At 46.0% G+C, this 27,065-nt stretch overlaps 1 protein-coding gene across 3 annotated transcripts in view; it reads right to left on the bottom strand.

The window, feature by feature from the left end:
* The window catches only part of SLC5A1 (solute carrier family 5 member 1), a 55,928-nt gene that overhangs the window by 23,076 nt on the left and 5,787 nt on the right, over positions 1 to 27,065 (bottom strand). For all 3 annotated transcript variants that reach the window (XM_068989809.1, XM_068989810.1, XM_068989811.1), the window contains exons 3-5: positions 11,874 to 11,978; positions 10,985 to 11,044; positions 9,519 to 9,623 (exon numbers count right to left, since the gene is read on the bottom strand). In XM_068989809.1, the coding sequence (XP_068845910.1) occupies positions 9,519 to 9,623; positions 10,985 to 11,044; positions 11,874 to 11,978 (270 nt within the window). The remainder of the gene's footprint in view (positions 1 to 9,518; positions 9,624 to 10,984; positions 11,045 to 11,873; positions 11,979 to 27,065) is intronic.

Raw genomic sequence — 27,065 nt, 5'->3', positions numbered from 1 at the left:
GAATTAAATAAAGTTAAGGCAGTTTCTTTACCACACGACTTCTCTGAGTCTTCAGTGCACTGTGAATCCCCAGGAGAGAACTGTAGTAAATGACCCTTAACAAACTCACTCAACTGTGGAACTCTGTGTGCCAAGAAACAACTATTAACACCTTGAGGTGCCTCACAACCCACTTTGTGGGCTGCTGCTGTGAGCTGTTACCCTTCATTTACACCTCAGTGTTAAAGGTTTATCAGATCTACTCCCAAATACAAGTGTGAGGGCTGGAGTCTGTGAGAGGGAAAACCACCCTCAGCCTGGAATGGAGAGAGATGTAAACACCATCATAATTTTATCTCCTCTGTCTAGATGGGATCCATCTGGATTCAAACACAGCCAGAGCATCACCAAGAACCTCCTGTGCGGCAGGCTTGGTGACAGATGGCTTTATCTAGATCGGAGGTGCCCAACCTCTGGGCCAGGACCTCCTGTCAGATCGATGACGGCATTAGATTAGAAATAAAGTGCACAATAAATGTAATGCGCTTGAATCAGCTTGAAACCATCCCCTCCCCCCCAGTCCATGGAAAAAGTGTCTTCTGTAAAACCAGTCCCTGGCTGGCTGGGGACTGTGGATCCAGACTGTCTCATGTGAGTTTAGGGGGAATCACTCCCTCTTCACTCCTGAAAATTCTGAAAGAGATGGGAATACCAGACCACCTAACCTGCCTCTTGAGAAATCTGTATGCAGGTCAGGAAGCAACAGTTAGAACTGGACATGGAACAACAGACTGGTTCCAATTAGGAAAAGGAGTATGTCAAGGCTGTATATTGTCACCCTGCTTATTTAACTTTTATGCAGAGTACATCGTGAGAAACACTGGACTGGAAGAAACACAAGCTGGAATCAAGATTGCCGGGAGAAATATCAATAACATCAGATATGCAGATGATACCACCCTTATGGCAGAAAGTGAAGAGGAACTCAAAAGCCTCTTGATGAAAGTGAAAGAGGAGAGTGAAAAAGTTGGGTTAAAGCTCAACATTCGGAAAACAAAGATCACGGCATCTGGTCCCATCACTTCATGGGAAATAGATGGGGAAACAGTGGAAACAGTGTCAGACTTTATTTTTTGTGGGGCTCCAAAATCACTGCAGATGGTGATTGCAGCCATGAAATTCAAAGACGCTTACTCCTTGGAAGAAAAGTTATGACCAACGTAGATAGCATATTCAAAAGCAGAGACTTTACTTTGCCAACTAAGGTCCATCTAGTCAAGGCTATGGTTTTTCCAGTAGTCATGTATGGATGTGAGAGTTGGACTGTGAAGAAGGCTGAGCGCCAAAGAATTGATGCTTTTGAACTGTGGTGTTGGAGAAGACTCCTGAGAGTCCCTTGGACTGCAAGGAGATCCAACCAGTCCATTCTGAAGGAGATCAACCCTGGGATTTCTTTGGAAGGAATGATGCTAAAGCTGAAGCTCCAGTACTTTGGCCACCTCATGCGAAGAGTTGACTCATTGGAAAAGACCCTGATGCTGGGAGGGATTGGGGGCAGGAGGAGAAGGGGACGACAGAGGATGAGATGGCTGCATGGCATCATGGACTCGATGGACGTGAGTCTGAGTGAACTCTGGGAGATGGTGATGGACAGGGAGGCCTGGCATGCTGCGATTCATGGGGTCACAAAGAGTCGGACACGACTGAACGACTGAACTGAACTGAATTGAACTGAAGAAGTTATTTTTCTCCCTGCCTCATTTAGCCCCATAAAGAACTTTCTACCTGGCTGGTTGGTGCAGTTAAACCAACAGAGAGCCCTGGAGTCACCCAAAATGGGTGTTCATGTGTTCTCCAAAATACTACCTGCTGCTGCTGCTGCTGCTAAGTCACTTCAGTTGTGTCCGACTCTGTGCGACGCCATAGGCGGCAGCCCACCAGGCTCCCTGGTCCCTGGGATTCTCCAGGCAAGAACACTGGAGTGGGTTGCCATTTCCTTCTCTAATGCATGAAAGTGAAAAGTGAAAGTGAAGTCGCTCAGTCATGTCCGACTCTTCGCGACCCCACGGACTGTAGCCTACCAGGCTCCTCCATCCATGGAATTTACCGAGCAAGAGTACTGGAGTGGGTTGCCATTTCCTTCTCCACAAAAATACTACCAGAAGGACAGCATTAAGGGATGATGGGGGTGAACCTTTTGCTTTCAAATCTCTAGATGCAAAAGAACTAGGCTTTCCCTAGATGCAGTGCAAGGACTGTTTTATTGCATAAAACTGAACACATTTCAGAGCATGTAAGGGGCCACCCAGTCAGGCCCTGGGGAAGGGTGCCCTTGCATCTTCTCTCGATTGTTTTCGTCCTCTCTAATCCTCCTCACAGCTCCTCGGGGCCTCCAGTGGCTCAGGTCCCACCGACCAAATCTCCTATTCCCTGCCTCTTGGTTGGCAGAGAGCTCATCTCACACCAACTCTGAAGTCGGGCCTCCTGAGGACCTAGTGCCTTAGCTCCCGGCAGATTCTCTAGTCCCAGGGGACCTACTGTCACTGTCTTCCCTGGAAGAGGAAGAGGGGCTGATCCAGGACGTGGGGAGAGAGATGGCGATTTAGAAAGAGACCCCTGCCCTTACGGTTGGTGGTGAGAGGACCTGGGTTTTATCCCCAGTACTGCCAGGATAGGTCTGAGTGACCCTGGATGACATTTCACCTGTCCCTGTCTCAGTGTTCTTCTCTTTAAAGTGCGAGGTTCTGACTCCTGGGGCTTGTGATTCTTAGTGGCTGGACCTGGAGAGGATCTTCAGCTGAGGAAAACATTCCCCTCCCAGGTCTGAGACTTCTTCTACCTTGCCTTCTGGAGCAGCTAAGGCTGAAGAGGAAGAAAGAGCCCCTGCTGCACAAAAGCCTCGCTAAGGGTGAAAAGGCCACTCCTGCTAGACTCTGCACTCTGGGCCACATGGAACTGTGATGAATGTTCATAAAGTCCATCTCTCCCCTCTGAGGCCTCTGTACTATCACTAAAGTTATTTCAGTTTGAGGAGTTCCATTCATTGGAATGCTGTTAAATGTGCACACTGTAGATTCAGTGAATTAGCTAATAAGCATAAGTGAGCTATAAAAAGATTACGAGTCTGTTTCTCCTGCCTTTAAAATGCCCTTGGTTTATTTTCCAGAGTAGTTAATTTGTAATGCTTTATGACAACAAGCCATAGCAGACTATGATACCCTTATTAATACTTGCCTTGCCATCATTAGTCACAAACAAGTAACACAATCCCTAGAATAACATTATAAAACAAAGTCTACAGAGACTATGGGAAGTGTTGGGTTAATCGAAATCTTGCTCTTATAATATGCACGGTTTCCAGTTAACAAGACAGATAAAGAATTTCAAGAAAAACTCCCTCATGAATTGGAAAAAACTCTTCCTTGAAAAATTCTTCCTCCTATGAGTCATTCTTAACTTCAAGAATGAATTCTCTCTGCCCTTGGAACCCTGAAAGTCAGCAGGTGTGACCAAGGACATGATAGCTGAGCTTATTGTTAACCCCAGGCACTCTGACATGTCTTGGGGTCTCTTAGGTGCCCACACATTTCTCCACTTCATAAGAATAGTTTTTCCTCCATTTACAGTCGACCAAGGACTTTTAGAAACATACATTGTTCTGATTCTCAAAACAAAGTAACAGGACAGGTAAACTGACTCTACTTTATAGATGAGAGAGAAAAACTCAGGGACTTGCTCAAGGGCTAAAATCCAGGTTTTCCATCTCCAAATCCAATGACTTCCCACAACATTCAAAGGTAAATGTCCTCCTTTTTGGAATATTTTCTGCAGAGAGTAAGGTCTTTTTTTAATCGAAAAAAAAATGTGTCTACTTCTTTTTAAAATAAGATAATTATGTTGTACGATTTCAAAACAATAGCACAGAAAGTTATACACTGAAAGTTAATACAGTCTTGCTTCTATCACTAGACCCAAAGATGACTACTTGTTGAGAGCCTTTCATCCACCAGAGGATTTTTAGGTGGCTGGCTGAAATCTGTATATCAGCTATTATGCTCCATAGCCCCTAAAAAATAATTGTGAAGGTAGAAATATGGGGAAATGTTTACAGTTTGATACTAAGAAGGGGGAGAATGACCACAAAATGGCTTGCGTATTCTGAACGCAGATCTCTAAAGGAAAACACACACTATAGGCCAAGTCAAACTGTGAAAATGTCTGTGCCATAATTATAGGCTTATGGGTGCTTTTCCCCTCCAGATTTTCTTAAATGCCATCATTATATTTTTCTTACAGTTCCAAAGGTGAGGAAACAGAAATTTAACAACAGAATATATTCCCTATGGATATATGAATAATACACATTTTATAGTAAAAATATTCTTAAAATAGACCAGAAAAATACATACCAAGTTCAAGATAATGTTTACCTTTTAAGAAGAAGGAAATGGGGTAAAAGGTTATAGATGAGCCTTATCTATTATATTTAATTTTTTTAATGATATGCAATTTAGATCTATAGAATCTTGGTGGTAGTACTAGCTCTATGATTTTTTGTACTTTACTGTATGTTCGAAGCATTTCATTACTTTTTTATTCATAAAATTTGAGGACTGGATGCAGAATATACCACCAGCTTTGATATAAAAAAACTTGCCTCTAATCCTATGAGATCAATTATTTCATAGCTTATCCCAAATTGCTTCTTCTTTAAACCCCACTTAGCCCTTACTAAAGAAGGAAGGAAGGAAGGAAGGGGGTGGGGGACACAGAAATTTTTACCAATGCTGCTAAGCAAAACCAACTTGAAGTGAACTAGACATTTATGGTCCTCTGGGTGTTCATTTGAAGGACTGATGCTAAAGCTGAAACTCCAATACTTTGGCCACCTCATGCGAAGAGTTGACTCATTGGAAAAGACCCTGATGCTGGGAGGGATTGGGGGCAGGAGGAGAAGGGGACGACAGAGGATGAGATGGCTGGATGGCATCACGGACTCGATGGACATGAGTTTGAGTAAACTCCGGGAGTTGGTGATGGACAGGGAGGCCTGGAGTGCTGCGGTTCATGAGGTCGCGAACAGTTGGACACTACTGAGCTACTGAATTGAACTGAACTGAAGACCAGGGGCCAGCAAACTTTTTTTGTAAAGGCTCACTTCATACATGTTTTAAGCTTTGCAGGACATACAGTTTCTGTCCAACCTGCACAAAGTCATTTACTGTTGAAGCATGAGAGCAGCCAGAGATGATACATCAAACAACTGGCATGACTGTGTTCCAATAAAACTTTATTTACAAAAACAGGAAGATGGATTTAGCCTTTGAAAGCTTGACTGAACAAGCTCTATGGAACTCACAAGGAACAACAAACTACAAATCCAGCTGGAAACCCTCTTAGAGTAACTAATCTCATTAGCCTTGGGCAGGTTATTTAGTCTTAGTTCTGATGATTTGAAATTTTGTGGTTTTACATGCATGCATTTGCTGCCCATTCTAGTCCGAGCTGTATCAGAGTACCCAGTAAATTTTGCCTGACAATGAGGTTTGAGATGGAGAACCCAGTTATTCAAATTTCTCTATTTGTGAGTGAATGCACAAGGTGATAAACATTCAAAACTTAAGCAAAAGCCAAAGCTCTTATTTTCAACCAAAGATACAGAATAGATAGCAAAGTTGCTATAGAAGTTTATCAGGGTTGTGATCTGTGCTAAGAGTCCCAGGAAACATGCACAGGGATGTTTGGTCATCACAAGTAATTCATAAAATGTCAGGCTTTATCTCAAGTGATCCTGTACATTTAAATACGAGACATGATGCCAGGAAATCTTACAGCAGACTGCTTCTCCGAGCTTGATAAGGCAGGGTGCTCGGGTGGAGTGGGTGGGCGGGAAGGAGCATATGAAATTCTCAGGGATACGTGCTTGTACTCAGTCACTCAGTCAGGTCCAGCTCTTTGTGACCCCGTGGACTATAGTCCACCAGGCTCCTCTGTGCATGGGATTTTCCAGACAAGAATACTGGAATGGATTGCCATTTCCTTCTCCAGGGGATCTTCCCAACCCAGAGATGGAACCCAAGTCTCCTGTATTGGCAGGCAGATTCTTTACCACTGTGTCATCAGAGGAGCGCATGGAGGAATAATCAAGTCTGGGTCTCAGAAATTCCGAGTCCCAAAGGACATGGCCAGAAGACGGCAGCCAGACTCAAGGCTCCACGCCACCTGTGGTCAGTGGCCAGGGCCACATCCGGGACACTGTATCTGAAATGCGTTTCACTTTTTCTCTCCTATCAATTACATGCCTACTGGAACCCAACACCCTCCCGAAGCCTTCCTGTCAGGTCCCTGGATGTTCCCTGTCTGAACATGGATCTCAAAAGGCCACTCTTCTTATCCATCATAAGGTACCCATGCCTCCACACACACAACAGTGATTAATCTCTGTTTGTGTGCAATGACCACCTTATTTTAATTAACGATTCCTTTTGTCCACAAGCCCTGAACTCATGTGCACCTTAATGTGAGCTCCCAGCGAGTACAGTCACTATCAGTGTAATTCTTTTAAGGATTTCATGCTCTGTGAGCCATGGTGAATCTGAAGTCAGGCTAATTTTTAAAGACAAAGCCTTGCCTGTCTGGCCTTCCCTGTCCCTCCCCACTGCCTAAATGGCCCACCTTCAGATCCTTCATGCACCCAGTGTGAGCGGACTTCTCCCTTCCCTTCTCACTTCTCCCTTCAAATCCCACTCTCAGAGATGTGGTTATATTGGAAGGTCACCTAACTGGCTACTTTTCCCCAAGGTCTTGAATTTTGATCTGTTTATACTGGACTTAGAAGACCCAGGGGACATATTGTCTAAAGTATCAGAGACTCTGCTTCTCAACCTAGCTCTGCTATTGTTTATTCCCTTCTCTGGTCCTCAGTTTCCCCACTGAAAAATGGGAGCATCAATCACGAACTAGAAAATCCATCCCACTCTGTTATCCTATGTCTCCCTGTCTTTTCCCATCAAAGCAAGTGCAGAGTTGTGAGAATGCAGGCAACGGGGCTAGAGAAACCGACTCCAGTCTCGCCTTCGCCTACACTAGCTACACGACTGGAGACAAATTACTCAATTTCTCTGAGACTCAGTTTTCTCTTCCGTGAAGTGGAAAATAGGTAAAAATCCCCACCCATGCCATACTCTTATGAGGACCAGAGATGGAAGAAGTCAGGCCCTATCGGAGACTAAATAAAAAGACTGGCACAAAACAAAAGGCAGAGGTCATCCTTCATATGCACTTTTCAAGGGATCACTGGCTCTGGGCATTGGGTGGAGATTGGACAAGGCTTCCAGTAAGCAGCCCCAGAAATCACACAGAAAGGGTGCAAGTTGCTTCAGTCATGTCTGACTCTTTGTGACCTTCTGGACTGTAGCTCACTCAGCTCCTCTGTCCATGGGACTCTCTAGGAAAGGGTACTGGAGTGGGTTGCCATATTCTCCTCCGGGGAATTTTCCCAACCCAGGGATTGAACCCATATCTCTTACGCCTCCTGCGTTGGCAGGCAGGTTCTTTACCACTAGCACCACCTAGGAAGCCCACAGTCCATACTAAGTACTATTCAAAAGTAAAATTCAGAAGAAGCCAAGTGCTGGGGAGAGGATGCACTCCATCAGGATCTGAGCTGAGGGAGGCTGCGCCTCAGGTACCTGTGGGCTCCCACATCCAGGAGGTTTAATCAGTAACCTGAACTATAGGTGAGGCGACTGGGAAGGCAGGCAGAGAGGCTGAGCCCTGAGCTTACTTATATGACTGCTGCTACATTGCTCCAAGGGCAAAGCTCAGCCAGCAGACTTTCCCCCACCTGAACTGTGGACTTGGAGAAGGTTGGCTTCCAAGAAAGGGAATGCCGGTGCCCCCCTCTACATGGTCACTAGACAGGTGCCACTTCACAAGCTGAATCAGGGAGCAAGGAGCGGTCCCATCAGCTTCTACGGGTGCCAGGGTCACCTCTGCGCCTTTCTGCTTACATTCCTTTCCTCCTCTCGCCCCTGCCCTCCCCTCCCTCAGGAAGCCTGATTTCTCCACCCCTCCCAGCAACTCCCAGTCCAGTCCATACACACCAGTCTCTAGGGAAATAAGACTGGAATGCCTGGGGTTTTCATCTTGTAACTAAATCCCTGAAGCAACTAGTTACAAGTGAAGGAGTGGAATCATCACACAGGCACCAGTCAAGGGTAGCAGCCCCTGATGTCAGGAAGCTGGGGAGGGAGAGAACAGTGAAGCTAGGTGTCAGCCCCAGTTCCAATCAAAGCCCTACGGGCCCAATTCCTGAGCCCATGTCCCCGGTGAGAACATTCAGTCAGGACATAACAATCACTTCAATGGTTCTGGGACAACCAGATGTCCATGTGCAAGAGAATGACCTTGGATTCTACTTCACATCATGTGTAAAGGTCACTCAAAGTGGATCAAATACCTCAATGTAAGAGCTAAGACTACAAAGCTCTTAGGTGCAAACATAGCATTCAACCTTCACGATCTTGGATTTGGCAATGGATTCTTAGAAATGACACCAAAAGCATGAGCAAAAAAAGAAAAAACATAAATTGGACTTCGTCAAGACTTAAAACTTCCGTGCATCAGAGGACGCTAAGTGAATAGACAACCTACAGAATGGGAGAAAATATTTGCAAATCATATATCAGATAAGGGTAAGTTATTCAGAATATATAAAGAATAATTTCAATGCAACAACAATAAGACAACCCAATCAAAAAAAAGTATAAGAATGTAAAAGGTAATAATATAAAACAGAAAAATTATTGTGGTCGTCTGAAAAAAAAAAATATATATATATATATATATATATATTTCTTCTAGAGAAAGAAAACAGTCGAATGCCAAGTGTAAATTTCATGTGAACTCTGATTCAAGCAAATCAACTGAAAGACATTTTTCAGATAATCAGGAAAATCTGAATATGGGCCCTGTGTTAAACTACCTAAAATAAGAAATTACTATAAATTTTGTTAAGCATGATAACAGCATACTAGTTACGTGTTTTCAGAAGTTAACGGTGCATTCCAAAGAATCTACAGTGAAATGACATGATGTCTGGCATTTGACTTAAAATACTACTGCAGAAAAAAAGGTGGAAAGGAAGAGATGAACCAAGAATGGCAAAATGTTGTTCACTGTGAAAGCCAAGTGACAAGACTAGGTCCAGATTCTGACCCTGGCAGGGCATAAAGGCTTACAGCTTTATGTCAGGGCCAGCCCTCAGGTATCCGTTACTTCCTTTTAATCTTCTACTAAGAACAGCTTTCACTGAACCTTCTTGAACCACTTATGTCTTCAACCTTCCCCACAGTAAGGAGGTCTGTGTGTTCACTCCTTGATGTGTGAAATAGGACTTTACCCTCAGAAGCAAGAAGGCCTAAGGGACCGAGTTAACAGCAACACAGCACTACCCTTTGTGGGCCAGCATTTGCTGAGGAGCAAGAGTGGGCAGGCTCTGAGCCAGCCAGCGCCCAGCTCCCAGGGCGGGGACTCACCGAGATCTTGGTGAAAATGTACAGCACCAGGGACAGGACAGACAGGTAGACCTGGATCCGCTGGCCTCCAAATCGCTTCCGCAGGTACTCCGGCATCGTCACCACCTATCCGGACAGAAGGGCGATCACTGACAGCCTAGGTGACCAGAGGCCCCAGAGCAAGCAGAGCGGGGCATCCACTCCGGCGTCAGAGGGGTGACCCTGCTGGTCAGAGAAGTCTGAGAGGTGTCCAGGAGGCCCTGGCCTCCAGCCACGTGCTCATCTCAATTCCACACGCCCGACCACTGCAGAGCCAACTTGGTATTATCCCAGGACGTAGTAGGTGCCCAATAAACAATATTTTAATGAACACATGACTGCATATAACCAAGAAGACCGATCCTTGCCTTGAAGGAGGGAGGGGTAGTAAACAGATAGGTGTGCATCTCTGCTGTCATGTCCAGCTATTTTTGGACCCCATGGACTATAGCCGCTAGGCTCCTCCGTCCGTGGGATTTTCCAGGCAAGAACACTGAAGCAGGTTGCCATTTCCACCTCCAAGGGCTCTTCTGACCCAGGAATTAAACCCGCATGTCCTGCATTGCAGGTGGATTCTTTACCACAGTGCCACTGGGAAGGCCCTAAATAGTCTTAAACACAGCACCTACTGTAAACAAGACGCCATAACCACGGCGGGATCGCTTCAGCGCACTGAAACAAGGTGGCCAGGCCGGGTGCTTCACCCTGCTCTGCGCAGAAGCCTTGCCAAGGGCCGTGGCTGCAGGCTAGCTCAGCTGCTCTCCCAGCTCCTGTCTGCAAATTCCAACCACACTCTGTCTCGGGTCCTCAACCCTGAGCCTTGTCTCCTGGAATCAGACACGTGTCCCCAGCAGTCCCTGGGCCTCCAGGAGAGCCATGGGCTACCTGCGCTTCCTCTCTATTGCTTTCAGCTCCCAATGCACAGGTGTACAGGGAGTGGATGCTCATCACATCTCGCAGGACGGACGATGCTAAAGCTGTCTTATGTGAAATGCCAGAGGTTTAGTCAAGAGACTGAGCACGCTATTTGGGAGATGAGTGCCAGCTGCATGCTCAGCAGACAAGGACTGCTGGTGTTTGTAAACCAGAAGAAACTGTGGTTCTTTTTCTCGTGCTGCTTCCCTTCCAGGGGCAGAGGCAGACAGTTATGAATCGTGAGCAATGCACGGCAGTACCTTGCAAGTATTCACTCACCCAGTGTGAGGGAATGTGATAATCTAGGTGCTGAATAGACTGAGACTGCTTAGGAGGGCTTTCTAGAGGGAAAAGTGGCCAAGTGGATCTATTTAATGCCTCTGAGAGCAGTCGGGAACTTTATAGCCCAGGAAAGAGCCAAGTCATAGACTCTTGTCCCAAAAAGTCTCCTCTGCTTTCCAGGAGGACCAAGTTCACACAAATGCTTGCCAGCAGGAAAATACATTTTACCTAATAACAGAGCAGATACTTACCCCAGCCTTAATGTAAATGGGGACAAACACCCAGCCCAGCAAAACCACCAAAATCAGGGCCTAAAACCAAAAAGGAGGCAGAGTCAAACCAGGAGGAGACTTAGCCACACTGCTGCCTGCAGGGCCCACAGCTGCCCCAGAACAACCACCTGGCACTTTCTCTTTGAGCTCTATGGACATCTTCCTAAGTGACATCAGTGACTGAAGGAGGCCTGTGACCCCGATGGGCCCGTGGGAACAATAGTTGGGCAACAGTGGACAGGGACCCAGGCAGCTACCCACTGGTATCACAGTCCCTTCGGCCTTCTCCCTGGTTTACAGGAGTAAAATACCATTTAGGAAGCTTTTAAAAATAATAATAATAATATTGGAAATCTGGTGGTAAGTATTTCCAAACCTCTAATGTGGCTGAAAGGGGACAAGAGGGCTTGGCTTTTTTAAATTTATTTTTAATTGGAGGATAATTGCTTTACAGAGTTGTGTTGGTCTCTGCCGTACAACAATGTGAATCAGCCGTAAGTATACATATATCCTCTCCCTCTTGAACCTCCCCACCACATCCCGTCACTCGAGCTGCCTATGCTTTATAGCAGCTTCCCGCTGGCTATCTATTTTACACATGGTAACCTATATACGTCAGTGCTACGTTCTCAATTTGCCCCACCCTGTTAAAAGAAGAAAGAAACACTAACGCCATCATGTCAGTGATTTCTCGTGGTGGAAGAGGAGCAGGACTCTGAGGGCCTGAAACTGAGCCTCTCCTCCACTGCACTGCAACGTGGCCCCGGGAGGTTCTCTAACATCTAGAACATCTCTGAGTGTAAACTGAGCTGGCCGACTACTGAAGCTGCTTCCGGCACCAGGACACAGTGTCTCTAGAGTTACTCACATTCCATTCAAAGCCCCCAGTGGCAATTCCTGCAGCTGCTCCGGTCCCTGCCAGTCCCACAAAGTGGCCGCTTCCAATGTTACTGGCAAACAGAGAGGCTCCAATCTGGAAACACAAAAAGTTCAGGTGAGGACTCTGTGCTTCACCAGGACACTCAAGGCCAGACCAAAGATAGAAGAGACATGGCAACCAAGAGAAGGATAAGAAAGAGCAGAAGCCAGCCAGGAACCTGACTGCTAGAGTCTGCTGGGACCACTGGTTCGGAAGGCGAATGTGGGGACTTGGGGAATGGTGAAGATAAAAAGGGGAGGACTGGAGGAGCCATGGGATGTACCCCCAGATGAGACCTCTGCGAGACCTTTGTGAGCCCAGTGCTCGATAGATAGGGAGGTCTGGTATGCCCCACAGCCCGTCAGGCATGCCCTGGAAGTCTCCTCAGAGGCTGGGCGTGCGGGTGCCGGCCTCTGCCATTCATCTCAGTGGTCTCCAGCGCTGCCCACTGGGGACGTTGACCAATTCAGGCTCTCAGGAAACGGGGACAGTTTCGTTGAAAGACATCATTTAAAAGGAAGCCTCTGGACCTCAGATCACTTGTTACTTGTCAAAGAAGGCAAGGGGTAGGGCCAATAATTTCCAAGTGACTCCTAGCTGTTACATTCTGTAATCCTATTACAGGAAACATACAGGAACGTTGCTCAGTCGTGTCCAACTTTTGTGGCCCCATGGACTGTAGCCAACCAGGCTCCTCGGTCCATGGGATTTTCCAGGCAATAGTACTGGAGTGGATTGCCATTTCCTTAAGGGACTCCACTAGTAATAATACTCTCTAAGGTGCCCAGCTGCTCAGTCATATCTGACTCTTTGTGACCCCATGGACTGTAGCTCACTAGGCTCCTCTGTCCATGAAATTTTCCAAGCAAAAATACTGGAGTGGGTTGCCATTTCCTCCTCCAGGGGATCTTCCCAACCCAGGGACTGAACTCATATTTCCTGTGTCTCCTGCACTGCAGGTGAATTTCTTTACCACTGAGTCACCAGGGAAGCCCAATATCTCTCTAAATATTTGGCCTTATTGCAAGGCTTGTGGGATCTTAGTTCCCCCACCAGGGATCGAACCTGAGCCCCCACCAGTGAAAGCATGGAGTTGTCACCACTGGGTGGCCAGGGAATTCCTTCAATATAGTATTTTTATTTTTTATAAAGATCTCAAAGACCCCATATATATATGTACAAAACATTGCATTTTTCAAAGATATACATATATCTAATAACATAAGCTAGAAGGCAAATTGAAAGTGTGTGTATTAAATACCCGAGAATGGAAGCCTGGGAGAGGAAAGGAGAATGGGACTGTGGCTAGGAGATGAAGGAGGAAGTATCAGGGGAAACGAGAGAGGGATTTTGCAGTGACTGGTCATGATACTGTACCATCAACTCAACTGCATCTGAGATCCAAGAGAACTCCAAAAAGTTCTAGAGTTTTTCTATATCCAGGAGGAGAAGGCAGAGCAACATTCGAAAAGCACCACACTAGTATTAATATAATTATCTCTAGTCTTGCTGAGCAATGCAGGGAGGCTCTATTTGTCTAAAAATCCCTAAGATGGTTCAAGTCTGGAACAAAACACATATTTCCCAAAAGGCAGATTATTGTTCCAAGGAATTGTCCTAACTCTCCGTCAATATATGATTTATAGCTGATATGCTTAATGCCATATGCCAAGTCATAGGAGAGGGTCTGGAGGTCTCCAGAACGATGAGGAGATGATGGTGTAAGTGGCTTCATTCATTCATTCCACAAATGTTAATTAGCACCTATTCAGTATGTCAAGCTCTATTCTAGACACTGGGGATTCCTCTATGAAAAGCACTGACCAAAAAAAAAAAAGAAAATGAGAGATCAGTGCTGTGAAGAAAATGGAAAAGTGTGATAGAATGATCCTCTGTGGGGTGTCTAAACTGAGATCGAAATGATAAAAGAAGTCAACCATGCTGAGATCAGAGGGAAAGCATTCTAGCAAAGAATGCTCTGGCCAAGTAGGAAGGTCATCGTGGTTGGAAAGCAGAAAGAAGGCCAGAGTGGCTGCAGTGTGTGCATCGAGTGAGAAGAGGTTGGAAAGCTGGGAGGGGTACATCACGTAGGTCCAAGTGGGCCGCAGTGGGAGTGTGGGGCTCGCTCTGTGACGGGAAGCCACTGGAGGGTTTCAAGCGGGGGAGGGACAGGATCTAGCCTGTTTTCAAGGCTTTCTCTCAAGCATGTGGAGAGTGCAGTGCTGGGGGCAAAAGAGAAAACAGAGACATGCAGGAGGCAATTGCTGCTGGCAGGTGAGAAGGGGCAGTGGCCTGGCCTCCGGTGGTGGCAGCTGAGACAAAGGCAAGCACAGACGCTGGAGCACATTTCAGAAACAAAGTTGATGAGCCTTGTTGATGGGCCAGCTGTAGGAGACTGGAGAGAGGGGTCATCAAAGATGATGCCTAGAATCAGGACTTCAGTGACTGGGTGGATGTCATTCACTGAGAAGGGAAACTGCGTACTTTAATTATTGCAGCTTAAGAATTTTCATCTTTTGTTGCCCATACTTTAAAGTGTGTTGAACAACATATGCTTACTTGCCTTAGTTAAAAGAATACGACCCAGTAAACTCTGCATAAAGAAGTAAATTACCGGGGACTTCCCTGGTGGTCCAGCAGTTAAGGATCCGCCCTCCGGTGCAGGGGACACAGGTGCTATCCTTGGCCAGGGAACTAAAGCCCTCATGTGCCACTACTACTGAACCCACATGCAATGAAAAGATCCCAAATGCCACCACGAAGACCCAGCAGCCAAAAATAAAAATAATAAATTAAGTAATCAGGTAATAAAAAAAGAAGTTAATCACCATTGCCTCTGATCATAAACTGAATTCTCATGACGCGAAAATTCTGTTGTTTCACATTATATTTTGTCCTCATTAAAAAAACATTAAAATACTTTGTGAGGGCAAAAGGAAAAAGAAAAGGAAAGAGGAGGAGGGGAAGGGGAAGCTAAGAGGAAAGCTGGCTGTTTAAGCACATCCACCTCCTCCTCAAAGCTTGGTGGGAATAACAGTCTACCTTTAATCAGCATTCCCTTCTGCGTGTAGCCTGCCTGTCGTGATCCATCATCTTTTTTTTTTTTTTCATTTATCATCTCTTACTCAATAAATGATTAAGCCTAATGGTGTACTATTAAGGGCACAATTATCAGTAATGATTAACTGCATTAGATTAACCTTAAGTTTAAGAAGTCCTCTCCAAGACCCCCCCAAAGGGAGACAGTGGGCTTTAAGCAGCTGTGGGCTTTCCTGAGGCCGTCTGTCACTGTTTGATGGAGTGGCGGCCAGGGGAGCTCTGGGGACACTGGTCCAGGTGCAGCTCATTTCTATCACGGTCATCACTGCTCTCCAGTCGCTCACCTTGGCCTCATCTGAACTCCTGCCCGTGGCCGCAGGACCTGCACTGAATCGTTTTCACCTGACTCTGCCTTCACAATGGCACTGGCACCCAGCACTTTTCACACAGTCCTTGTACAGGCTGTCATTATCTCCCAGTTTTTCTTTAAAAAAAATTTTTTTTAACTTATTGGCTGTGCCAGGTGTCAACACTCGGGCTCCTCGATCTTCGTCATGGCGTGCTGAATCCTTAGTTTCGGCATGAGAACTCTTAGTTGTGGCACATGGGATCTAGTTCCCCGAACAGGGGTTGTTGTTGTTCAGTTGCTAAGTCATGTCTGACTCTTAGCAACCCCATGGACTGAAGGATGCCAGGCTTCCTTGTCCTTCACCATCTCCCAGAGTTTGCTCAAACTCAGGTCCATTGAGTCAGTGATGCTATCTAATCATCTCATCCTCTGCCACCCTCTTCTCCTTTTGCCTTCTATCTTTCCCAGCATCAGGGTTTTTTCCAATGAGCTTTTTGCATCAGGTGGCCAAGTACTGGAGCATCAGCTTCAGTATCAGCGCTTCCAATGACTGTTCAGGGTCAGTTTCCTGTAGGTTTCACTGGTTTGATCTCCTTGCAGGGGACAGGGGTTGCGCCTGCCCTCACATCTTCTGCAGGCTGAGCTTTGTCTCCTCATGCGCCTGCTCCTCAAGAGCCACCTCTGTCGCTCTCTCCGCTGCCCGCAGCCCCAGCTGTGACGCCGGAAGGGCTTCAGACCTGGATAGACCAGTCCAGACATGGCTGGGCTGAATAGCCAGCCTAAGCAGGCTACCCTTCGTGACTTCACATCTGTTTTTGACATCATGTGGCCTCAGGTGCTCTTTCAAACCTGCCGCTCAGCACTGGGTTCTTGGCAGTGCTGAAGACAAAGCCAGTGCCTCTGGTTCCCATCACTGTTGGAGACTCTGCCTCTAAATTATCTGGACTATTTAACAAAAACAGAGTTCTTCTCATTGCAATTTAGATTCCTGATAATGGGCAATTATCAATACAGTGGCTCTTTCACTAAAAATTCTTTCCTTTAATCCCCCCAGGATTTGGCAAATTTGATGTGTTTCCATGAGCCTTCTCTAAAGGGACAACTACTGAAACCACAAGGAAAACATCTGGCCAAATTCATTTCTCCATACCAACTGCAGTCGGTCCCCTGCATACAAACCTTCAAGTTGGGAACTTTCAAAGATGCAAATGTGCGTACCAGCCCCTGTACGCCAGCTGTTGTACTACTGTAGTTTTCAAGGTGTGTGTGTGCTTAGTCATCAGTCATATCTGACTCTGCAACCCCAAGGACTGTAGCCCGCCAAGCTCCTCTGTCCAGGGATTTCCCAGGCAAGAATACCAGAGAGGGTTGCCATTTCTTTCTCCAAGGGATCTTCCTGACCCAGGAGTTGAACCCACGTCTCCTACATTGGCATGCAGATTTTTTACCACTGAGCCACCTGGGAAGCCCTTTCAAGGTTCTGCACTGTAAGATTAGAAGTGTTTTCTTTATTTTTTGCATTTGTTTTTATGTATGTATTATTTCTGTGAAAAGTATTCTAAACCTATTACAATACAGTACTATACAGTTGACTGTGTTAGCTGAGTACCTAGGCTCAGGTACAAGCACGCTGCTACGTATGTAGGGGACTTACTGCATTAATATCAGGAGCTGGAAGCTAGCAGGAGCTACATCTCTCTCTCAGACCAAAGGAAAACCTCAGTTCATCTAATGATCGTTCCTTCAGTGTTCAGCCCTAGGGCTCCCTGCACCAGTGCTACTCACAGAATGCCCTGTGGGCCTGGAGCACTGGCTTCAGCCAGGTGCTCAGGAGAACTATGAAAGTTCAGTCCCCACCCCAGACCCACTAAATCAGAGGAGTAAGAGTGGTTCTTATACACAGTAAAGCTAGAGAAGCCTGCCCTAGACTGTACTGAAAGTCGCTATTCCTTCTTAAACTTGTTGTGACCTCTTTTAGGGGGAGCAGAAGTGCAGTGACTAATTACAATCTTGGGATGCTAAGATGCGGAGGACCAAAAACTGGGGGTGAAAGAATCTCCTACTTATCTCTAGAGTTGTCTGGGGGGGGGGGGTTTAGTATTATTTTTATTTTAACACTTTCAGAGATTTAAAGGCCTGTTACCATGGCACTCAGGCTACAAAGTGGGAGACACTGTCACTTCCCCATATGCCAAGAGAACAGAGCGTGAACCGGAACAAGCTTTGGCCAATCTCACTGGTGAAACCCTAGAACCGGCAGGCTCAGTTGAATAAAGACTGCCAGAGGATCCTCACACCACAGGAAAGTTATTGAGACAATTCAAATGGAAATCTACATAAGCCACTCAAAGGCTCTTTGGGAAATTCTTCCACAAACACCGTCACCTCAAGAGATGGAGTCATAAGAGTTCCCAGAGGGTGACCTCAACCACCAGAGTCAATCAGTAGTGCCAACTGGAGGGTTCTTCTTTCCTGCCATGGCATGCAACTGGGAAGAGGACTTACAGGCTCTCAGTGGCCTTTGTAAACTAGCCCCGTCCTTCTTCTCCAGCCCCAGTAGCCCCCCACCTCCACCGCTAATGCCTTCCAAGTCCTCCGCACTCCAGTTAAATCACACAGACCCAGCCTCCTAGACATACTCAGGAGGCTTTCCTGCCTCCTGCTTCTGTTTGGACCATTTCCTTCTGCTTGGAATTCCTTCTCCATCAAGTTTTACCTGCAAAAACACTACCCCCATGTTCAAAGAGAAGCCCAGTCCTATCTCTCTGCTGACACCATCCAGAGCCAGGCTCTTCCTCCCCTGGCATTGCCCCGCGTGTTGCCTGTTGCACTTTCCCGGCGCCTATCAGGCCCCATTTTGGTAACTGCTTCTGTATAAGTGCTGTTCCCCAAACATCCTCTAGCTCTTGAAGACCATTCGTGCTTCCACTTAACACAGGACCTTCCTTGCACATGGCAAGCACTCTGTAAAAGCCTGCTGAGTGAGCGTGTGGGTGGGTGAGTGACAGCAAATCCTTGGAGCCTCCTCCTGGGGAAACAGCAGGAACCAAGTGACCAAAGGCCCCTGTGTTGCACTGATTCCCACTGGCTGCATGACATCAGGACTCTTAATGGGGACATGCCCAGGATGGCTCTCTTCTGAGGAAGAGACAATAAACCTGTCCTGCCAGGCCTACAAAGAGCCCATAAAAACAGTGGGGCTCACTAGAGTCTATGAGCGGCTCTGAGATGTCAATAGGGTGACCTGGAAGCTCAGTGTTAGTAAAAACGAGACCTCAAGGAGGGGTCCGACCTTGTGTGCATCTGGATCACACTTGTGTTTCTGATTCCTCCCTCATCCTTTGGGGAACTGGTCTAATCTAAATTAACATCTTGATTTCCTAGTAAAAAGTCTTTTCACAGGGGAAGTTTGAGAAGGTTTAATCTTTGACCCTCACCATCTCTTAGGGATGACATTTCCTGGTTGGGGACAGAAGAGAAGGTGGGGTTCCTACATTCAGGCTATTTCATTTCTTGAGGCTCTGGTAAATATTTAGACACAGGCCGTCTCAAGAGTCATCATAATCTCTGTTTACTCTACATCAACTCACATTCCCCATGGACAAAGGTGGCCTTTCACTTCTTATCTTCATGAACTCTCTCTTTGTCCCAGGAACCAAACAAGTGTGAAATCAGGAAACCACTGCCAAAGCTGTCATCTTCCCAGAGGCTGTAGGTCTTCTGCCGGCACTTATAGGTCAAGGAATCTGGAGACCAGTCCTCTCACAAACTCAGACAAACTCGTCCTTGGGATCATCGACAACTCAGGGCCCCTCACCTGAAGGGCCTGATCAGGATGCATGCTCTCTCCCCTATGCTGGCCCCCCTTCAGTTCCCAAGTACCCCAAGCTCCTCCCCACCTCAGGCCTTTGACCATTCTGTTCTTTCTGCTTGGATTGCTCTTTCCCCAATCTTCACATGGCTGCCTCCTCCTCATCCTTCAGAGCTCAATCTAAAAACAGCCTTCCCTGATCCTCTTGTGTAGGTTAAGACTCAAAACACTGCCTTACGTTGAAACATGTATACTATCATGTAAGAAACGAAGTGCCAGTCTATGTTTGATACAGGATACAGGATGCTTGGGGCTGGTGCATGGGGATGATCCAGAGAGATGATATGGGGTGGGAGGTGGGAGGGGGATTCAGGATAGGGAGCTCATATACACCCGTGGTGGGTTCATGTCAATGTATGGCAAAACCAATACAGTATTGTAAAGTAAAATAAAGCAAAAATAAAATTTAAAATAAATAAATAAATAAAAGGAAAAAAAAACACACACTGCCTTATTACCACTCACCACTGTAATTTTAGATACATTTTGCAAGAAGTTGTGTCACACACACACACAAATATATACCAGGACCTAACACAGACGTGACACATAGAAGCTAATCAGCATGCAAATGTAAGATGAAATCACACCAATGTAAATATAAGTAAATGGCTGAATTCATACTTTAACAAGGAGGATTTGGAGATGAGACACAGGGATAAGGAGGATGATAAGGGATAATGATGATGATGATAAGAATGGCCAACCTGGATTGCACTAGCTGAATACTATTCTAAGAGATTTACATGTATTAACTAACTCAGTCCTCAAAACAGCTCTGTGATGTAGGCGCTATGATCTCTATTTTGAAGTTGAGAAAACTGAGGCAGGAGAGACTAAGTAACTCACCCTAGGCCACGGAGATAGGAATGGATGGAGCTGGGGTTCAAACCAAGGCAGCCTGGTTCTTAATCCCAACTCCAAATCACCCCCCTAACATAAAGCTTACCCAAAAAGAAACAACCTCAAAATGAGCCATGTCACTGGTAGACAGGGAAAGCCCAGATACATTTCTAACTTGAGTGATCCAAAGACTTCATCTTGGCTGATAGTCTCAGCACTCTTCTGACTTCCACCAACTGGCGACATTGATTATAGGTTACTTTTCCCTTTCTCTGTCGACGAAAGTACTAACGTGTTGGAGAATGCTGGGAAGGCAGCCAGAGGCAGAGGAGAAGCCAAGAGCTTACGTACAAACTAGAGGACAGGAACTTGGCTACCCTCCAGGCAGCTGAGGCCTTGGGACACAAAGAATACGTGGGGGAGTGACCACCTGCATGGGAATCAGAGAAAGTCCTCTGAGGAGACCAACAAGCCTTGAAGAATGGGAGGGAACTGGGTCCAGAAAAGAGAGAGGGAGAGAGAAGGATGAGGGGGAGAGTGAGAGAGGAGGAGGAGGCGAGCAGAGGGGAGGAAGAGGAGGAGAAGGAAAAGAAAAAAGAGGAGGAGGAAGAGAGAGAACAGGTTCTTCAAGAGCTAAGCAGACACTGACACGGCAGGTAAAAAAACTCTTACCAGGAAGGCAACACAGATATGCAGGAACTGACAAGTTTTGCAAAATCTTGACTCGAACTGAGAGAAACTACATGTCTGAAATAACAAGGAAGAATGGTCACACCAGATTTTACCATGGTGTCCTGTATGAGCTAAAATCGGGCACTCTGATTAGGGCCAGGCTTGGTTTTCCAGTTTTACTGCTAAAACTGAGCCTAAAAAATATATCCTAAAGGAAAAAATGAGGTGTACATAGTTACAGAAGTGTGGAGCACTGCTGGAGGCAGGTTTTCACTGGGACCTCCTGAGTTCTTAACACTGCCTACAACGTGCACTCACTGCACCAGCGTGGAACGTAGGCTGAGGGCTCAGGTGCCATCAACAAAGGGATCCGGCCTGAGGGTCTGGGGACACAGCTCTCCTCCCTCTCACTCTTTCAGTTCAGTACCTACTGGATGCAAGGCCTTGGACTAGGTGTTGGAAGAGATTTTTTTTTAAAAAATGATTAAGGAAAATACAGGCTCAGCTCTGAGATAAATAAAAGCACACACAGCTTCATGCAATCAGCAGGAAGAGAGGGCTTCCTGGAGACTTGGCAGTCACCTCCACCCAGTCTTATGAAGGTCAAGTACCTGTCTGTCTCCCATCTCACATTTTCCCGACCTTGATCCCCAAGTGAGCTCTCTGCTTCTCCTGTGTCCATTCACTTCACTCCGGCTTTTCCTCTCACTCATGAGTTCCCACTTAGGTCTCAGGCCTACCAGATTCTTCCCAGCGGCCACTCCTAAGTGGCTGAACTTTGATCTGATCCCTAGGTTTTAGACTTAGTGACAAAATCAGATACATTTCACTCAAAAGAGTTTAAGAAGTAAAAGAAAAGAAAAGGAAAAAAAATAAAGACAAATTAGTAACAAAAAAAAAGAGTTTAAGAAGTATGAGAAGCTGTCCTCTTTTCTCAGAAAACTTCCATCAGGGTCTCTGGTCAAACACAAATGAAAGAATGTCTTGGTTTTCAGATAAACCTGTAGACCATGCCTATAGATCTCATAAATTTCCATCTCAAAGAATAAGGAGAAAGAGACCTGAGCAACCAGAAGAACCCCAGCTCTGTTCTTATCTTGTGGAAACGTGGGCAACTCATGGAGTTAATCATCAATCTTGCTGGATGGCTGAGGATTCAATCAGATAAGTAGCTGAAGAAAGCACAAGAGCTAAACCTAAGAGTTTATCATACGCCAGATTCTATTCTGAGACTGAATGTGCATCTCCAAAACAACCTCAAGCTAAGTACTGTTTCTCTGTTATAAGAAAACAAATGTAAGTCACCGAGGTATTCAGTAACTCAAACAGGGTCACACAGCTAGTGAGGGGCAGAGGCTGAATTTGAACCCAAGCAGCCTGACTTCAGAGCCCAGGCCTGAATAAGAGGTCAACAAACTAGAGCCTATGGGCCAAATCTGGCCCTCTGCCTGTTTTGTAAATAAAGCTTTATTGGAACACAGCCATGCTCATCCATCTTATTGTACATGGCTGCTTTCATGCTGCAACAGCAATAAGGTTAAGTAGTCGTGGCAGAGGTCGTATAGCCTCCAGAAATATTTCCTCTCTGGGCCTCTGCAAAGAAAGTTTGTCAGCCTGTGGCCTAAACCACTGTGAAATGCTCCTCTCTGATGATTCTCCAATAGTAAAGGAAGGAAAGGAACTATGGCTATTGAGAGACACACAGCCATCCTATCTCCACTGGTGATGGACTGGCTAGGATGATGGTTCCTTCCTCTGTGGTGTGGAATCTCAGCATTCCAGCTGGTCAAGGCTTTGAGATCTTGATCTTACTATCTCCCACATAGACGAGACTCTCTGAGACTCAGAGAAGCTAATGATTGGCCTGATAATAAATCTGGGGCAAGGCAAATCCTCCAACTCCTTGTGAGATCCCCACTCCCTTTGGATACTAACTTCTGAAGTGTTTGAAAATGCCTTGAGGTTTGTTAAAGGGTTGGCTCAGCCCTGTTGTACCTGCTGCTCCATGAAGCTAGTTCTGCCAGTGGTTCTGGCTGGTAACCAAACTCTCCTCCAAAACAAAAGTTCTCTGTGGGGCTGTGTACATGGTGCTCTACCTCTCTGAGTAATTTCTGCTGCCACTAGCCAAGGCATGGGGAATTTCCCCTTCAAAGCTCACCTTCCTGGTTTCACATCTCCTACACCCTCAAAAAATCATTACAACACAGCACCCAGGCAGTTGTTCATCAACACACCAAGTCATGGTGCTATAGAAAAGGGGACTCCTGGCCCACAGTTACGTAAGGTTTCATTTCACTCACGAGGTTTCCGTGTTTCTCAGTGGGCTTGGCTTGCCTCAAGTGACTCACACTTCTGAGTCAAAGACCCCGGCCTGGCTATCTTTGTGAGCTAATTCCTCCTATAACGCAGCCCTGGAGTCCTTGCTCCTCCTCCAGATGGTCCCTCACTTCTATCCCCAGGTCAAGCACAAACTCTCTATCTCTCAGCCTCATTAACTTTTTAGGAACGGAATCTTTTTCCAGAGTGCCTGGACCTCCACCTGTTACAGATCACAACCGTACTATTCAAAGTCACCAAAACCCCCAGGTATACCCAAAAAACTGGTCTCTCCTCTGTGCAATCTTCTTTCAGACTTTATGAGCTCTGATTTCCACTTGCTTTTCTCGTGGAGGACTATCCAAGCCCTTGGGGTTTCAGGTATATCAGTCCAAGGTCAGTGCAAGTCCTCTCCTCCTAAAACCCCCTGGGACTATCATTCTGAAGCTTCTCTGCTTGCTCACCCTTGTTGCTGTTGTTTAGACACTAACTCGTGTCCAACTTTTCTGCAACATCACGAACTGTAGCCTGCCAGGCTCCTCTGTCCATGGGATTTCCCAGGCAAGAATACTGGAGTGGGCTGCCATTCCCTTCTCCAGGGGATCTTCCCAGCCCAAGGACTGAACCCAGGTCTCATGAACTGCAAGTGAATCCTTTACCATCTGAACCACCACAGAAGCTCAAAACATAGGTTGGGGGCTTGCTCACCCTACTACAGCACAAAGCAACAAAGCTAACGGCAGGTGAAGGGGACATAGGAACCGCCGGAGGCTGAGAGAGGCGTCAGCTCTGAGAGCCTGTGGTCCCTGCGATGTCCTCCTTGAGCCAGTACACTCGAGAACTGATATTCTGACAATAAATTTACAGACCGATGACAGGTTTAAACTGACTTTGTATTTTAGTCCAAAGGGAAATTTAGAAGTATAAAAGTATAGTTTTGATGCAGTTTAGACTATTTTTCAAGTTTGAAAAGTACTTTGATTTGCATTTTCTTGCATGCTGTGTTGTCCTTTCAAATGTGTACTGCAATAGTTTTAAAATCATTTTAAATTTTAGAATGGAAATCATTATTATTTTTCTTCTAAATCAGAGGTTTTTAAATTTCATAAGTTAGCAGAACATTGACCTCAAAAAAATCTTACTAGAGTCCCCTCATATAAAGTATGAAAAAACCATGTTGCTGGGAAGGAGAGCAAAAGCAGCCCCTGAAGCATCTCTGCAGCTTCCAAACGTGTTAGTCGCTCAGTCGTGTCCGACTCTTTGTAGGTGGATTCTTTACCACCTGAGCCACCAGGGAAGCCCAAGGGTTGTAGTGAACATTCTTTTAAGGACTATATCTTAGACTATAACCACACTTTGAAAGTGAAAAGTGAAAGTGTTTGTTGCTCAGTCACGTCCGACTCTTTGGAACACCATGGGCTATAGCCCGCCAGGCTCCTCTGTCCATGGAATTCTCCAGGCAAGAATACTGGAGAGGGTAGCCATTCCCTTCTCCAGGGGATGTTCTTGACCCAGGGATCGAATCTGGGTCTCCTACGTTGCAGGTGGATTCTTTACCGTCTGAGTCATCAGGGAAGCCTATAACCACACTTCGCTGAATCTAAAACACCGACTATTGTAAGACATACCATGTAGCACAAAGCTTGCCACTTAAAGTGTGACATGCCACCGACTGTCAGAGTCAGTCCCAGAGCTGTAAAAATGTGGTCAGTGTGTAGCTGGAATCGATGATTTACAGTAGGTATAAATAAATTGCATATAAATCGTGTTCATTTACTCACACAGTCAATGTGAAAGTTAAACAAGTGATGTGGCAGCAATGGCTTTATATAAATGCCAGCTTCCAGGTACTGGGCATCTGACAAGTGCCAACTGAGGGGTTCTGTCCTGAGTCTCCTAACCTTCCTTCCACGTGTTAACATTTGCCTTTACTGAGCCCCTGCCAAGCACCTAACCTGCCTCTTGAGAAATCTGTATGCAGGTCAGGAAGCAACAGTTAGAACTGGACATGGAACAACAGACTGGTTCCAAATAGGAAAAGGAGTACGTCAAGGCTGTATATTGTCACCCTGCTTATTTAACTTCTATGCATAGTACATCATGAGAAATGCTGGACTGGAAGAAATGCAAGCTGGAATCAAGATTGCTTGGAGAAATATCAATCACCTCAGATATCCAGATGATACCACCCTTACGGCAGAAAGTGAAGAGAAGCTAAAAAGCCTCTTGATGAAAGTGAAAGAGGAGAGTGAAAAAGTTGGCTTAAAGCTCAACATTCAGAAAAGTAAGATCATGGCATCCGGTCCCATCACTTCATGGGAAATAGATAGGGAAACAGTAGAAACAGTGTCAGACTTTATTTTGGGGGCTCCAAAATCACTGCAGATGGTGACTGCAGCCATGAAATTAAAAGACGCTTATTCCTTGGAAGAAAAGTTATGACCAACGTAGATAGCATATTCAAAAGCAGAGACATTACTTTGCCAACTAAGGTCCGTCTAGTCAAGGCTATGGTTTTTTGAGTGGTCATGTATGGATGTGAGAGTTGGACTGTGAAGAAGGCTGAGTGCTGAAGAACTGATGCTTTTGAACTGTGGTATTGGAGAAGACTCTTGAGAGTCCCTTGGACTGCAAGGAGATCCAACCAGTCTATTCTGAAGGAGATCAACCCTGGGATTTCTTTGGAAGGAATGATGCTGAAGCTGAAGCTCCAGTACTTTGGCCACCTCATGCAAAGACTTGACTCATTGGAGAAGACTCTGATGCTGGGAGGGATTGGGGGCAGGAGGAGAAGGGGACGACAGAGGATGAGATGGCTGGATGGCATCACGGACTCACTGGACGTGAGTCTGAGTGAACTCCGGGAGATGGTGATGGACAGGGAGGCCTGGCGTGCTGCGATTCATGGGGTCGCGAGGAGTCGGACACGACTGAGTGACTGAACTGGACTGAACTGCTAAGCACAGTGCTGAGTGCTGTACATGCATAATCTCATTTAATCCTGACAAGAGTCCTCCACAGTAGGTATTATTCTCCTACTCTATAGGAGAAACTGAAGCTCAGGGAAGTTCAGTGACTTGCCCAAAGACATACAACTAATACATGAAGCAGGTCAGATGGGCTGACTTCAAAGCCCATGCTCATTCTACTCTAGAATTTTTTAGAATTAGAGCATTTTTAGAATTGAGAGGGAATTAGAGGTCACTGCATCCCTAGTCAAGAATCCCCTTGGGGTTTCCCTGGCAGCTCAGCGGTAGAGTCTATCTACCAATGTAAGAGACACGGGTTCAATCCCTGATCACGGAGGATTCCACATGCATGGGAGTAACAAAGCCCGTGTGCCACAACTACTGAGCCCGTGCTCTAGAGCCTGGGAACCACAACTATTGAGCCCACATGCCCTAGAGCCCGTGCTCTGCAACAAGGGAAGCGGCCGCAACAAGAAGCCTGTGAGTGCAACCGGAGAGGAGCCCCTGCTCGCCCCAACTAGAGAAGCCTGTGCACAGCAGCAAAGACCAGCACCGCCAAAAATAAATAATTTTTTTAATAGAGCCATCCAGACAGGTTAGATTTTTAATTTGTTGCCCATGGTTATTTCCACAAAGAACCTTCTCCTAGAGCTCTGGGCTTCTTGCTGTTCTCTACGTTTAAGACTTTGAAGGAAACAAAAGGATTCCCCTATGTTAGCACTGGGAAGTGTAGAGTCTTAACCACTGGACCACCAGGGAAGCCCCTGAGAAGCTTTTTTTTTTTTTTTTTTAATGCAGATTCTTGGAGCCTTCTTTCAAGGTGTTTTAATCTAGTGGAACCCTGGAATGAGGCCCTGGAATCTGTATTTTTTAAAAGTACACCAGGTGACCTGGATACATGGGCAGTTTATAAACCTTTCATATAATCTCATGAAACCCTAGATACCATTGTCGGAAGAAGAAGAGTAAAATTTCAGCCTCATCAAGGAAGCAGGGACTTCTCCACGGAAGAGGAACGATGTCACATTGGTCAGAATAATCCAGCACTGAGACAGGAGTAAGGAAGACAACAGCCACAGGAA

Source organism: Capricornis sumatraensis, chromosome 17 (genome assembly GCF_032405125.1).
Source record: "Capricornis sumatraensis isolate serow.1 chromosome 17, serow.2, whole genome shotgun sequence".
Lineage (NCBI taxonomy): Eukaryota > Metazoa > Chordata > Mammalia > Artiodactyla > Bovidae > Capricornis > Capricornis sumatraensis.
Note: the sequence above shows the minus strand (reverse complement) of the source record. Positions and strands in the feature narration are given on the sequence as shown.